This window comes from Neltuma alba, unplaced genomic scaffold (genome assembly GCF_004799145.2).
Source record: "Neltuma alba isolate B1F8T4 unplaced genomic scaffold, ASM479914v2 tig00012831_pilon, whole genome shotgun sequence".
Lineage (NCBI taxonomy): Eukaryota > Viridiplantae > Streptophyta > Magnoliopsida > Fabales > Fabaceae > Neltuma > Neltuma alba.
The window spans coordinates 1,340-16,831 of record NW_021637221.1 but is presented as its reverse complement, the minus strand read 5'-3'; the positions used below and the strand labels follow the sequence as shown (position 1 = coordinate 16,831).

At 34.0% G+C, this 15,492-nt stretch overlaps 1 protein-coding gene across 2 annotated transcripts; it reads right to left on the bottom strand.

Moving 5' to 3' along the window:
• Positions 1 to 403: 403 nt before the first annotated feature.
• Positions 404 to 10,145, bottom strand: LOC114731434 (phosphoinositide phosphatase SAC2). Of its 2 annotated transcripts, none has more exons than XM_028918599.1 (16): positions 9,572 to 10,145; positions 8,100 to 8,304; positions 7,659 to 7,824; positions 6,801 to 7,026; positions 6,137 to 6,213; positions 5,646 to 5,833; positions 5,472 to 5,569; positions 5,216 to 5,349; positions 5,004 to 5,135; positions 4,166 to 4,532; positions 3,610 to 3,731; positions 3,375 to 3,488; positions 2,535 to 2,705; positions 1,584 to 1,736; positions 1,313 to 1,400; positions 404 to 949 (listed from the first exon to the last, which is right to left on the bottom strand). In XM_028918599.1, the coding sequence occupies exons 1-16, from the start codon at positions 9,668 to 9,670 to the stop codon at positions 854 to 856; spliced, it is 2,436 nt and encodes an 811-aa protein (XP_028774432.1). In that variant the 5' UTR covers positions 9,671 to 10,145; the 3' UTR covers positions 404 to 853. The 2 variants fall into 2 exon arrangements, with proteins under 2 accessions (XP_028774432.1, XP_028774433.1); XM_028918600.1 differs by having other exon boundaries at positions 5,004 to 5,132; positions 9,572 to 10,139.
• Between the last annotated feature and the right edge of the window lie 5,347 nt (positions 10,146 to 15,492).

The following is a 15,492-nucleotide window of genomic DNA, read 5'->3' as shown; positions in this document are numbered from 1 at the left end:
ATATGTTGTGTGAGTGATTATTTTAAAAGAAATTATTTTGGTAACTCACAAATTATTAAGCATTTAATTTGGAATTAATTTCTAATAACCTCCCACTCATTCTTATATGCTAATACTATCATGATCTTCTTGTTGCTATATAATGGTTATCTCTTTCCTCCTAGAGACAACCACCAAGCTGGTCCTCCTTTCTCTTAATTCCCTCCTCTCTCTGGGCTACAATTTCATCCCTCTCACGAGCTTCCCTGGGAAGGATTTGACTTATCCAAGGAAAAAAAATACAAGCAAAATACTTCTTAAGGACAATGCTATCCAAATGCGGCTCATACAAAACATAGAAGACAAACTATCTAGGTCGGGTAAGCTATGAACTACACTAAAGTAAGCGACGTAAGCTCCAATATAAATGAGAACTGAACCTGGCAGTTCGGATTGATTAACAATGCTAGATGCCCAACTGAGAACCAGTCAGCATGTTTATATACACAGGACTTAACCGGTTAATCTAAGCAGCTCCATCAGTGATTTTTTTTTTTTTGGTTTTTGGGTCACGAAAACTATACACAGGGGTTGGAGATATTGCCTTATTTATGAAGAGAGAGTGAGAGACGAAGTAATCGCCTACCGCCAATCAGATATAATTTTTTACCTCCTCTATGTGATGCTTGCTAGAATGGGTCAAAACCATGACTTTCAAACTGCTGTATGAATGCTGATCAAAAGCAGCCTCAGCCTTAGCTTGTGCTAGAGCTGTTTGCTTTCGGATGTTACCTTACCGCCTTTATTTCCTCTGTACAGAAATCCACATCCTTCGGATGACGAATTTAGGTGACGATTAGAATAAAACTCTGACTTAAACAAACAGCATCTCCCCATTCTTTATCCAGTTTGCAAAACTTTCAGGGTATTCTGCTCCTTCTTTGAGCTCTTCTCCGCTCTGCTTCATCTCCTGAAAAATAATTTATTAATAACAGAATCAGTGTAATTCCTAGTTAAGCATACTTTCCGGAAAAAAGAGCTGCTTTATTTTGAAATATTTATTAACTTCTGGAATAACATTAATCGATTATGAAGCAGATTAGTATATTATATTTCAATAAATATCATTTATTAATTCTATTAGGCAATATAAATGCGATGAATTTTGAATGTTAAAGCTTGTCATAGGCTTAAACTATACTATTCTGTTCATGCATCTTACGTTAAGCATTATGGTTTGGAAGTTATTGGGATTCTTATTGTTCTAAATCTTTTCCAAGTAAATCCAAATCATCTGATTCTACATCCTGGCATTAACATAACATAAACTGACCTTCATACTGGATCCTGATTCACTTGCAGATGCGGTTGTTTCAGTTCTTAGTTCATTCACAATATTCTCTGATGAGATGCTGGTTGACCTGTAGCCATGAGCATCAGTTTCCAGTCATAACAGAACTCGAAAGACAGGATCCAATATTTACTCAAACAAGACAAAATAGAAATTAGCAATAATATATACATTCTTTTAAATAATAACCGATGAAAGTACTTTCGCTCGTCCTGTAGCAAAATAAAATGCATAGTATTATCACAAGAACTACCTTTCAAGTAATTCCTCTTCACAAGAATTTCCAGAAGAAGAAAGCCCGTCAAGATCAAGGAAATTTGACCAGTCACAAGCGTCTCCATGCTCATCATAACAAATATGACCATTTTCATCACACCATTCCTCAAGAATTCTTTTATATATCTGCCTGTAAGATATTGACAAAGCATCAGTGACAAGGATTTGGATGGTTTACATGATAAGGCATAAAAAATACAGTGCATATATCATTCGTTGTCACCATACTGCTTGGCCATTTCTCATTTTTATTTCGTTCACACAACAAATATTTGATTTGACAGAAAGGAGAGCAAGGAAAACAATCACTCCTTAGATATCAACAAATTGAAGCCGTTATCCAGGAAAGTGCACAAGCAGCCGTTTATTACTTTGTGCGTTCTAAGAGCTTTCCTTACATGTGAAAACGAGAAAAGTCCACATCCATTTATGAGATTATAACATATTACTCCTTAATATCTGTTTCTAAGCAGGGCACTTAAGCATTTACCAAACCAGCTTTCACAGCTTCATTGACCTGACAAATATTACCTCCGATCCTTAATCTACTCAAATTAGTCAACTAGCTCTAATATTAAGAACTGGAGGTAGTATAAAGAAATGCAACCTGTTGAACTGTTGACTCAGGCTAAGTCTGCCCCAGCATGGCTTCGAGGTGCTCTCGGTATGCATATAATTAGGTTCAAAAAGTGATTCATTAACGTTTCTCATACTCTACCTCTTAACTTATTTTGTGAGACAAACCACTCCTTTTGAAAATTTAGATCATCCTACTTTCCAAGAAGAACTTCGTTTTCAGAATTTAAATAATTGCATTCAACAGATAAGCCATTAGTCAGCCTACCCCCAAATCACCAACAAAGACACAGATACACACACACAAACAGCCGCTAAACCACATAGCATCTAAAATGCAACCTAACCATACCTGCAGTGACAAAGATCACTTCCACAAGTGAAAATATCGGGAGTAGACTCCGAAAGACAATGGCTGACTATTTTTTCAGAGGGGTGATTACGCCTAACATCCATGTTCCTGATTGTTGCATCATTTCCGCGGGGAATATTTCCAGCCGATAGCGATCTTTTAAAAATTGACCTACCAAAGAGAGTTTTTAGAGAATAATAGTTGAAGAGACAAATAAAGGATATACAACTGGCAAGCAATTACTGTCATCCTCACACATGCAAAGTGTATTTGACAAAGAAACTTCTTTCCCTATAGTATCGTCTATATAAATGTCGCAAGTTTAGGCTGACCAGACCGCGTGTCAACTACATGAGAAAGCCATATAATTTTAGAGTAATACATTTCAGGCCTGTCTGACCTAGTAGCAGCAACTTGACAGGAACGAAGGCCATTTTGTTTTTGAGCAGACTGAAGAAACAGAAATGAAATGTCTTGACTCATGCCACCTTTAGGCCTCTAACCTACTTAAATGCTTTGTAATTTCAAATTTTGAAACGCGAAGTAACACAATCACTATTATATTCCTTAAATCACAAAATTATCAACTTCCATCATTGTGCTTTACCGCTATTTTCAATTTGAGGATTACTCTGGAGGCAAAATCAGATGTAGCAAAGCACATGAAAGGACTAAATTTAAGAGAACTTACATGCTTAGATATATAGCATATATTGGTAGGTTCCAATTTCTTGTTTTTCTTTTTATAGACTATTTGTTTGATCAGCACAGACCACCACTCAAAAGCCATGTTAATGGAATAGAAGAAAGAAACAGGTATGCATAAAAGTCAAACTCTACCTAAAACTGTCGCCACCAAAAAATGGGCCATGCCTCCCAACGTGAACATGACGATCTGAATCTAGCTCCCACAATGCTGGCTTTCCTTTTTGTGGCTGAAAATGCCCCAAGAATCTGAGCAAAATAAACAGTAAATTAAGAAGTCAAACGTTCTATTCTAACACAACTAGGATAAATTCACAGCTTGTGTGATCCTGTGATCCTTGCTATCATGTAAGTACTGCAAAACACTTACATGTTGATTGCTTTCTGTTTGTCACCATCCAAGTAGGTGTTATTATAATAACGCTGTAGGGTTCTGATAAATTCCTGAGATTGTGTTGCTGCCTTCCATTGACCTCTTTTCTCTGAAAATATCTGTCCAGAAGAACCAAGTGCAAAATGTTCGACTAAGGAAGCACTAAAATCAGGCCAAAGTTTTTTACTAGAGAAACAGGATAAGTAATCATGACAGTTTAAATGTCAAAGTCGGTAGCCTGGAGAAATTTTCATAGTTCATAGGAATTACACAGCCCCATAATCTGCGAAAAACTCCTCAAGTGAATAGGAGAAGGTAATATACGCACACCACACCACTACAAAGTTGTTTAAGCTTTCATTTCAATACTATGTCAATTGAGGAATCTATGATAACTCAGACGATCCAGTTTACTTGGAAACAATCATCTGAAACTGTGCCCAAAATCATTGGCTGCACAAGTGCATATACTAGACATTAAGCAAAGTTATTTTGGCTTCTGATCTCATGTCACATTTCACAATTCATAAACCTTAATTGTTAGAAAGAATACCTTATTGTGCGCTGCAGAACCACCATACTGAAGCGCTAATGTATCGCCCATGGACTCATAGACTGCCATTAACTCTTTCGCCAAAGGGTTGTCAAGGTCTATGTGTGAAGATTCCACAAGTCCTAAAGCTTGTAGCTGGTATCCTAGCGCTGCTAGTCCATAAGTAAATTGTGCAACATTGGTACGATCTAAACAATCTATACAATTAGTCCTTAAGACCCCTGCTTGAAACATCTGAGGTTTGACCCTGTAATCTCTGCGCAGTTCAAGGTTACAATAATAATTTTCATTTTCTACTCGTCCATCAACTGTCTCCTCATTGATGCTAGCTTGTTCTGGCACACACTGATCGCTGATATTTTTATTCCTGCATCACATTATATCCAAAATCAGCAATATGATTATTATCACGCATTGAATTAAATAATATGCTCACTTATTTGAGAAAAAACAGTTGTCCTGCGTAGTAATGCACTGGCAGGAAATTACGGGAATTCTTTTACATTAAATTCACCCAGTTATCCATCTTATTTAATAAATATTATCATAGATAGATCCATGCAAGGGACGTGCATCAACAAGTGAAATGTTAGAGAAAACTTTCAACTTGCGCTTTTAATTAAACATCAAAAAATAATGGGTATAAATTAAAAGATATGAAGCTCCTATATAAATTCAGCTTTTTTCCCCATAAGATGCATGCAAATTCGGGAAGATATTGTGAATTCTGATTGCCTATAAACGAGAAACAAGAACACCACACACTTCAATTGTAGACACAGTATAGAATAAAAGCCATGAATGAATAAAGTTAAAAAGGTGCTGTTATAATTCGTACTCTGAGAAGGAGTATTGTAGCAATCCCTCTGGACTTGGAATTGGAATTACTTCACCACAGAAGATGCCGGTTAACTTTAAAGCATATGCAGCAACTCTTCCCAGTTGCGTCAAGACATTAGAAGCTTTGCTGCTAAAGGCAGTTATCTAATCATGTCAAATAACACACGAGAAAAACTTACACAGTTGAACAAGAAGGGAAGATCAGGCTACCATCTTGAATGTTGATGCAGATCCCAGTTAAAGAACCTCAAGCGATTTTCCCCTTTCAAATCCTTGTTAATAGACCTAATAGCATTCGCAAACTCTTCTCGAAGAATAGTTTCTCGAGGCTTCTTCTCACGGGTCTTAGAAACAGAAGATGGTTAGAAGAACAGAAAAGTTAGGAAAAATCCTATAGTTGACAAAACACAACAAAATTAACAGTGCCAATGCCATAAAAAGTTTTGTTGCATGTGGAGAATCCTACCTTAATCAAGTTCAAAATGATAATTGGATTTCCGTATCTCTTTGCAAGATTATCAAAGTGAAGTCTTGTGGCCTCAAAGTTCTGGTCCTTCTTTGATACTGAGGAAAAGAACCCAAGTCAGTATAACCTATACAAGATGAATGCCATAATATGGAGAGTTGTTCCATATCATACATATAATGTCAGGTTTTATATTCAACCGAGAGGCCTCCTGAGACCAGAAAAGAGGGATTGAACCCCTGATCTGCACTACAGAACTTATTTGGAAGGGGCATCCATCATGAGCATCTTCGAAGACTATCTGCTCTGTCTCAACATCATTAGCCACTCTACCCTTTTCATTCACTCCCCGTTTTAAATATCTACACCAGAAGATATAGAAATGAAGTGAGTGTCATTTCATGAAAAGAAAAATAAAAATGACAAATAAATTCAGAAGTAAGAATAATGAAAAAGTATCATCGCAAGACATCACATTGCATGCATCAAATAATTCGAAGTGCATGGGAAAACTAGCATATATATTCAAGACTCAAAGAAACTGATTCAAACTGTTAAGGGTGCAGATATAAGGATTTTTGTAGGCTGGAACAAAAGCGAACAGCTGTGAATTAGATTGTAGCTTAGGTTAATGGCCAACTCAAAGGGATAAAAGTTGTGCACACCTGGTGCCAGCATAATGTCGCGAACGTCTAGCAATGATTGTTAAATTGAACTCCCTGTCAGATATTGAAAGTTTGACCTGGACACCATGTATTGAAACTGAACACTTATGAAAAGGAAAATACTGATTCTTAAGCAAAACATATACTAACTAGCACGAATGCAATTTACTGGCACAACCAGAGAAAGGCTTTAAGCCTTTATAGTAAGCAAACCATTAAAATCACCCAGCAACAAGGCCTTAAAACTATGCCCTACATATCAGAGAGTCATTCTAACCTTCAAATCAGTGTTGAGGAATGAATCCCAACAAAAGATAACTGAACACTATAATGATCTGTATGAGTAAAAGGCGACAAGAAGAATTTATTTGTACTATAATGATAGAGGAACGCTTGTATAAACAACATGAATTAAAGATTGAGTCCGTAACTATCAAGAAGAAAGAGAAAATTCCATGAGATATCTGGATTTCTAGGCATATCTCAAAGGGCAACCTTATCTTAAAGTAGAACTCAAAGAAGGAAAGAAAGAAAGGGAGGAAAACAAAAGAAAAGAGAGAAACATATAAAAGTTGCTAGTATATTAAAAGCCCCATCAGTCATCTCCCTTCGACAGTCCCTATTATTCACATTTATTAACCTCAAAAGGTGACTTCATACGTACCTGTTTAAAAAAGCCATACACTAAGGCAACTGTCCAGGAAGCATTCTGCAGAATATTCCTGATTCCACGAGTTAAAAACTCATTCCACACAAACAATGTTTCATAAAGTAACTGTCCACTTGTACTATTATCTGATAAGTTCTTTTGAAGGCTATGCATGACATGATATGAGTAGCTGAAAAAGAAGTCCTTCGTAAGATCCACACTGCATAGAAGCTTCTTGTATCTAAGTCACAAGAGAAGAAAGAGCAAAGTCTATTAATAAGATGTTTCATACCGTGGAGAGGATGAGGAAAACAAAAAAAATGATCACAAAAACAACTTATGAAGCCATAAGTGTAGCAAAAGAAGTAAAATGGAAAGAAAGTGATCTCCCCAGTGAAACCCCGGTGATACCTTGTCTCACTCAAAATGTTAGATTTACATCACAACAGCAATGAAGATTGCCCCTGTACATTTGCAGGAAATGAACCGGCAATAGAATGTAGAACATGAAACCAACATATTGAAGAAGCATAATTCATTCTACTTCAAAAGAGACAAATGGATTTTACCATAGAAACATGAAGAGGTTCTGAGGAACCCCACATTGTGTATGTACACCAACTTGAAATTATCATCTATATATAATCCGCAGAAAATTCCTCATACTGTAGAAGTTCAGTGCTAGATGAATATGATGCTTTGACAGAATGTTTTGACTAAATATTAATAATATGAATTCAAATAAACAACTATAGTTTATAACATCCATCTCATCCAAGTACATTGGACAGGGTGTAATTCTAAATGCTACTCTTTTATGTCTCTTTCAGCAACACAGACATATTACATTTACTTGCAGAATGAACTAAAGACCTGTTCTCATCATTAGAATAAGCCATCTTGGATCGCACAGAAGCATGTGGAACCGGAATCATTTGGCTATTTGTGATAGCATAAATTGTATGCCCACAAATTGACCCAATCTTCCTCCGTTTTGTTATGATCAGCATGTAGTATGGCTCAAGAAACTTGATAAATCCTGGATCAAAAGGAGAAACAAAGTTGATGGATATATTCCAGTTTCAAGTCAAAACAGCCATAAATAATTAGGACATAATTTAATTGTAGATTCAGGAATAAGCTCTCAAATTCAGTATTAACATGACGTGTAATTCTTTTTTACACCCAACACCATATGATGGGGTGTTTCATAAAGGTTCCTCCACATGCTATGCACTTTATGGCAGATATCTATTTTTCTATAATAAATTAACAATATTGTGATAATGTAGCAGATGGAATATATCAACATACCAATAATTCCATAGCACTTGGTCAAAAATTTAAGACCTCCCGTTGACTTGTTTCCTTCATGTATTCTTCTTAGCAGGTCACAACACTCTATTTCTGAGAATAGCGTAGAATCTTCTGAGATAATTAGTTCAGATGGCTCCAATCTGTCGATCTTTAAGACTCTCCAAAAGGTTCTGTTCTTATCTCTTCCAACCATGTAAAATTTCTGTCCATAGAAGAATGATAGAGTGCTTTATAGTTGTATCCAATAAAGGAAAGTAAATCTAAGCAATTCATGACATCAATGAAGATATGAAACGAATGGTTATATAATCATTCCATGACAAACAAATGACCGCTCGTGCAATATCCCAAGTTTAAAAGCACCTTGCAATCAATAAATCAGCTAGCTTCTCGTTATATTACCTGTCATAATGTCCTTGAAGAATGGTGAGACAAAAAATAAACATATGAAATAGACAGAGAAAAATAAAGGAGAGAAAAAAGTGACCAGATAAAGGTAAAGTGACAGTTAAGGATGTGTTTTGCGGTTGAAAATTATGACAAATTTACTTTTGAATTTCATTTCCGAAAGAAGAAAGCAATTTTTAATTCCCAGGTACCAGTTCCTTTTTTATTTTCCCCCTTTTCATCAAAATTTCCAGAAAATCACATGCCTAATTAATGCTGCCGACAAGAAATAACCCGTTCATATTACTTTTGCAACTGCCAGGTGTAGTAAAATTTCACAACTAAAAGGCATAACATTTAAAGATGTCAAGTTTGAAAATAAAAGGCAAAGCTCTAGCTCCTCTGTTTAAAAACTTGGCAGCGAAGTCAGAGTTTACATAAACAATCAATAGAAGTTACAGTTAAGTTTATAACAGTCAAGCCAAATGAACAAATTCTTGTGAAATGATTAGAAAGTGGACATCGACGCTGATGCAGCGTGATCACCCATTACACCCATGTAAACCGAAAATATATATATATATATATATATATATATATATATGCAGCGTAATAAATACTGCGAAACGGTGGAATCCATATATTCGCCATTTGCCTGCAAAATCATTTTATACTAGGATATAAAATTCGGCCTATAATTTCCATCACAAGCAGTAGGAAGAAGGCAACAATTCGCTGGGCCAGCAAAGAAGAAGTAGGAAATCTGGTTCATTGTAGTCTTGAAAAACATGATAATCAAGAATCTCGATGGACAGCTATATTGAACCGAAAGCTCTATTAACATGAACGTATCTACCTTCTCGGTGGAAAGGTGGATCCCAATACACTAATTTCTGAAAAAGTTTGTACTAACGGTTCTTAAGATTTTTGCCGCACCTAACGCATCATGAACAACAGCTGGAACATTTGTAACCATATAAAATGCACATGGGAATCATTTTTTCAATATATGGAGAAGAAAATACCCGAGAGAAATGCAGATATGATTTTCAATACATAGGAGGGGGGAAGTTCATCCATACCGATCGAGTTTCATAGAGGCTGAACTTCTGCATATAGCCAAACTTGAGGTCAGCTCCATCGGCAATATGGCTCTGCTGCTTCTCATTCGCTGGCTCCATCAGAATTTAGATCCCGAGCCCCAAAAAGGTCGGGTTCTCCAACCAGCTCACCAAGAGAAATTTCAAAAGACTAAAACAGAAAGCACAGCAACAAAAATTGAACGAAACAGCCGGAATTTCTTTCTGATCACGGCCCCCCTTCAATACACAATAAATGTCTCAAGATATTACATCAAAGAATCTGTAAGAACATAAACAGAAGTTTGTATATACAATGAGACCCCGAAACGGAAAGCATTGAAAAAAGGGAAGAAAGGGAGGAAGCTTGAAATCAAAATCAGGACAGGGAGACACGCCGCTCTCGTGAAGGAGAAATCTAGAAACGCTGGTTTCGGAAGTATTGGGGAAGCAGAAGCAGACGAAGAAGTGGTTCCTATGTTTGGTATGTGATTGGTGGGTTCGAAGGAGAAAAGGAAGTGAATGTCAGATCGTCAGCCAGGGAGAGAAGAAGAAAGCCACAGCCTCGGCGACTGCATCCACACAAAAATATAACAATTTTTTAAGATGAATAACGCAAAGCATATAAAAACAAGACAACTTTTAAAAAGCGAAAATTCCTTCTTAAAAAAAAATCAATTTTACAATGTGGTTTTGGAAATCGCAACTTGTGAGGCGATCTTCTCTCCGTCGTTCTGATGTGGCGGCGGTAATCAGTAACAACTTATAGATTTACTGAGTGAAAAATCAAAGTGGAAGTTAAGTAGTGTTGAGAATTTCTCGCTCTCACCCCTGAAATTCGGAGGCTCACGACGAAAGAGGCGGATCTCCTCTAACAAAGTAAACGGAAGGTCAAACGGATGGGGTATGATTATGAGCCAAAATGTGGAAGCTCCAGAATTTTTGGAGGAAGGTTGATCGACGGTGAATGATGGGGTCAAAATGAAGGGCGGCGAGTGCCAATGTGACGGAGGAGTGAGTCGAAGAAGGTAGCAGTCAAGGTGGTGGTGGAGCGGGAAATTTTGATATGAAACATCCTTGAGTTTGTGCTCATTGAGGAATATAATAGTAGAATTGGAAAGTCATTTGAGGTGAGCTTAATTGTAAAGTTGCTTGAAACAACACTCATCGAACGAATAATGGAGAATTGCGAATCATTTCATAAGGATTGTGTGAAATTATAGAGGAGATGCCAACAATAACGACCCCTGTACTGTTTAATTTATAAGTAAATATTATATTCGGTTCTAATTATAAGATGTTGTTTATAATTTATAAATAAAGTCTTATAAATAGGGTCGGGGTAGCATTATCATTACTTTGTTTGTAGTAGATGATCCACAAATTATCATAGAACACGATGAGAGAATGATGGCCTAATGCTCTATTTTGATCTAATGAATGAGAAGATTGAAGAAGCACCTATTTGGGTGAGGTCTGGGAGCCTGCTTATGGAATATTATGATAAGATGTTAAGACATTTTAGGGCGTTGGGTAACTGAATTGGAAAAATTGTGAAACTTGATCTTCCAACTTTGATTTCGACAAGGGGATATGCTGCTCTCATCATTTGGAAATTCAAGTGAAGTTAATTGATCCTTTGGCGCCTAAGTTTTGCCCGGGAATGACAAGTAAAAAGATGATAGAGTTGTCAAAACTCGTGGAAACTAGGGTGCATAAGAATATGTAGTTGATAGCCTATTTCAACGAATGGCTTTTGACAAATACTCTTTTAATTCTTAACATAAGACCTATTTAACTAATTTAATTAGATTAAGAAAGTTAGGTAAATTAATTGATTATAAAAAATATGACATATTTTTTTTAAAAATACTATAATAATCTTTTTAAATATTTTTTATTTCTCACTTACTTAATTATAATCATAATCGAGAAAGTATTTATAAAGAGTATGTAATGTAAGTATTAAAGATAGGGGTTTTGCAGGAAGTATTTGGGTTGCGTGAAAAAGTAGTGTTTTTGGGGGAGAATAGGCCCTTTGGTCATTTTAGGACGTGTTTTGGAAGTGAAATGCCTTGGGAAGATGCATAATTTCCTCGTATGCTTTAGTCATGAAACATCCAACCACAAATAGACGTGGTATTATTAAGGAAAATACTTAGGTTAAATTTCTTATATTTATTTCATCATGTTCTCCGGCCACATATTGTTATATGTCATATTCTTTCATCTGGATTTATAATTATATGATAATATTTTAAAATAAAAACACATGATGTAAGTATTGTCACAATATTGCTGGTAAAAAAAAAGTATTGTCACAATATTGCTGGTAAAAAAAAAAAAGTATTGTCACGATATTAATTATCCCATTCCCAAAAAAGTTTGTAAAGTTAGTCTTTGATTAGAACATAACTAAGGGCTTACCTTTTTTTAATAATTAAAAATGAATGCTTCTATAAGAAGAAGAATCCTTTTAAAGAAACTTCCCCCCGGGGGGGGGGGGGACTTATTTGAAGGATAAGCTTAATTAGTATTGTACATAAATACTTTTCCCGGCATATTTTCACAGCACAATTTTCAAATTCCTTTTGTTTGTTTTTTGGGAAATTTCTTTCCATCTCGAGAGTCATAACTGACATCGGGAATAATATCTTTATTTAGAATCTTGTTTAGGGAAATATTAATAATCTGCTAACTCTATATATCAGTTTAAAATATACACATTTTGGGATATGAGGAAATAATTAAAACCCCTCACTGTGACAAATAATATTGAAATAAAAAAATCCCCAAAAAATATTTTAAACTTTTTAAAATCTCAAATCATTAATGACTACAAAAATGTATTATTATTTGATTTTTAAATGTTATCAATTATTATTAAAGTGTAGCAAACAAAATTAATTTTAAATTTCAAAATTTAAAGATTTTTTTAAAAATTCTCTTAAATTAAAAATAGAGAAGAAACATTAGATATGGAGAGAAGTAATTAAAAAGGTAAAAACCATATTATTACCTCCATTCTAATTATAAAATCTTATCTGTAATTATAAATAAAATGTTATAATTAAAGAAATGAAATAAAATCGTGAATGGATGAATAAAGCCTTAGTTGGAAAAGATTCCACGTAGGTATGGAATATCCTAACGTGCTTTCCTATGGCTGCGAACCAACTAATCATTGCCACATGCTTTTCTAACCTACCTTCCCCGCCCATTCACGCTTTTCACGCCGCATTATTTTAGCCATACTGTATAATGTTATATTTATTTCTATTGACTAGGTCAACGTTAAAATTAATATCAATATAAAATCTAAAACTGTATTTAATTAATTCCTTGATTCATGACTACTCCGTGCTTATATAATACTCTTTGGATCCTAAATATAAGTCCCTTTTCGTAATGTAATTAACATTACAAAAGAGAACTTATATTTAAGATCGAAAGAGTATTACTATATGCATTGAATAATGTAGTTTGCATGTTGAATATATAAACGTAAACACGCGACATCTGTTAAAATTAATCTAGATGCATCTATAAAGTGATGGATGTGTAATCACGTATATAATTTTTACATGTATAGTAAAAAAAACCTTCTGAAAAATAAAAAAATTAAGTATTAAAACAAGTTATTAATAAAATCTAACTCAGATTTAAAGTACAAAATAACATCAAATGTCAAATACTTTGTTAAAAAAAGAAACATTTCTTCCTTTCTCTTCAAAGATATCGCTGGTTAAAAAATTGTGGAAATCGTAAATCATTACAAAAACAGACTAGACTTATTATTTTCGGTTACACACTAAACACCTAAAAGGTCATATCTTACTATTAAAATTTTAAGTGATACATATAAACGCAATCATATATAATAGACCAATTCGCATTCACAAATTGGTACAAATCAACGCGCGTATATTTAATTTCACATTTTTAAAAGCATTAATGTATCATACAGATCTTGAATGTATATAATAATAAGATTCTTATATTTAGTATTTATTTAATATGATATATAACAAGACGACCATAACAAAAGCTCTCTTGTACATTCTTATAATCACATTCACTTCATATTTTTCATTTAAAAAGCTGAAAGTATACAAAATTATGCGTACACATACATCATGCATATGCGTCCATGATGACTTCAACGAATTGAAATTGAAAAAAATATATATACTTAAATATTTCATAAATTCCTCTTCTTATTTTAAATTTAGGAACTGGTTATGGAATTTACCTTGCTATCAAATCTCTAGTCTCCATCTACTTTGTCTCTAAAAATTATAATTTTTCTTAAATTATTTTTATTGATTATACATATTAATTTAAATGATAAGCAAAAAAAAATATCTCTTTTATAAATAATTAACTTAACTAATTTTTTTAATTTTTAAAAATTATTATATTTAGAACTGAATGGAGTAATAAATAATCATGTTGCTGTCCTGTCAAAATTTTCCCCCTTATCCTAAGAGGAACAGTTAATGAAAATTAATGAATAAAATTAATTAAATTGTTTTATTCTAACATGGTAACATGAAATTAATTAAAACTGATCTTAATTTCTCTATCATATCCCATGCCTTAAGGAACACACCACGTACATCTTTAAAAGCTAACAGTTTACTCATAACTTAATATTAGTATAAAGGAACTGCATCCCTTTTTCACTAAGAAAAGGTGAATTAAACCTTAAAGCTTCCTCTCATTTTTTCTTGACATGGGAACTCAAATTCTAATTAGCTGCTAGTATTGGATCAGTGTGTTAAAATACCCAAAAAAAAAAAGGCAAGTTTTTTTACTGTAAAGGAGCGTGCCCAAACTGGCTTCTGGAAATCACTTGCTTCCACACTATTTACGTCATCACTATTTTTTTTTTATTTCACACAGCTGTATGAAATATACGTTTTTCTTTTAGTGAAAATGAAAGCGAAGACTTTTTAAAGTCGAAAAAAAATGAAAGGAAGAAGGCGAAGACTTCTTGTTTATTCATACCAAAAAGCTCATTCAAGAGTGCGATGAAGGAAATAATAAAATATTTCAAAACCATAGAAAATGGAAATTACTGTACTAGTTAGAACCCACGTGTTGAATAAGTTAAATATGCATTTATTTAGCTGAGACAAAATTTGACAAAATATAATTCAGGTTTGACTCAATCGTGTCCGTTCAAATTCATTAATAATGCAATTAGGGCATCATGTAAACAAAATTTCACATTGGCACGCCATCGTTTTTGCCCTTCGCCATCTCAGCTTCTTTCTTACTAACTTCTCAAGTTTTCCTATTTATGAAATAAAGAGAAAAAATTTTTAGTCTTATTTATAAGATGGAAAGAAATTTTTTTTATATGAATATATAATTTTATTCTTTATAATATATATTAAATAGGAATAAGATTGAAAAGTTATTAAATTTTAAATGAAAATTAATAAAATTTAAGACTTTTGAAATTAGTATGAAACATTTTGAAAGCAATTTATAAATGAAATTGGAGGGGTATGGAAAAGTCAGTTTGCCCACCCATTTATTACTTCTGGTCCTAATTATAATATCTCATTTTAATATACAAATAAGATTTTATAATTAGGAAAATATAAAATTTTTTTATAATTAGGACTAAAAGTAAAAAAAAAAGTTTAAATTATTAGATAAATATTAATTAATTGTTAGCATTGATGATAATGATGTCAATAATTTAATATAACAGATGTGCCTCTGACGAGGACAAGCTTTGGATGTGGGCAGATGTGCTGTAGCAGGATGATGTGGACGTCCCATGTGAACCACGTGATGGTGCGGAGTAACCCTTACTAGGCCGACAGACATGCCACGTGTGTCCTTAGTTTATTGGTTGCTCTAGTAACTTTAAGCCGAGATCTCTAGAGCCTCCTTCCATACGCGCGGCA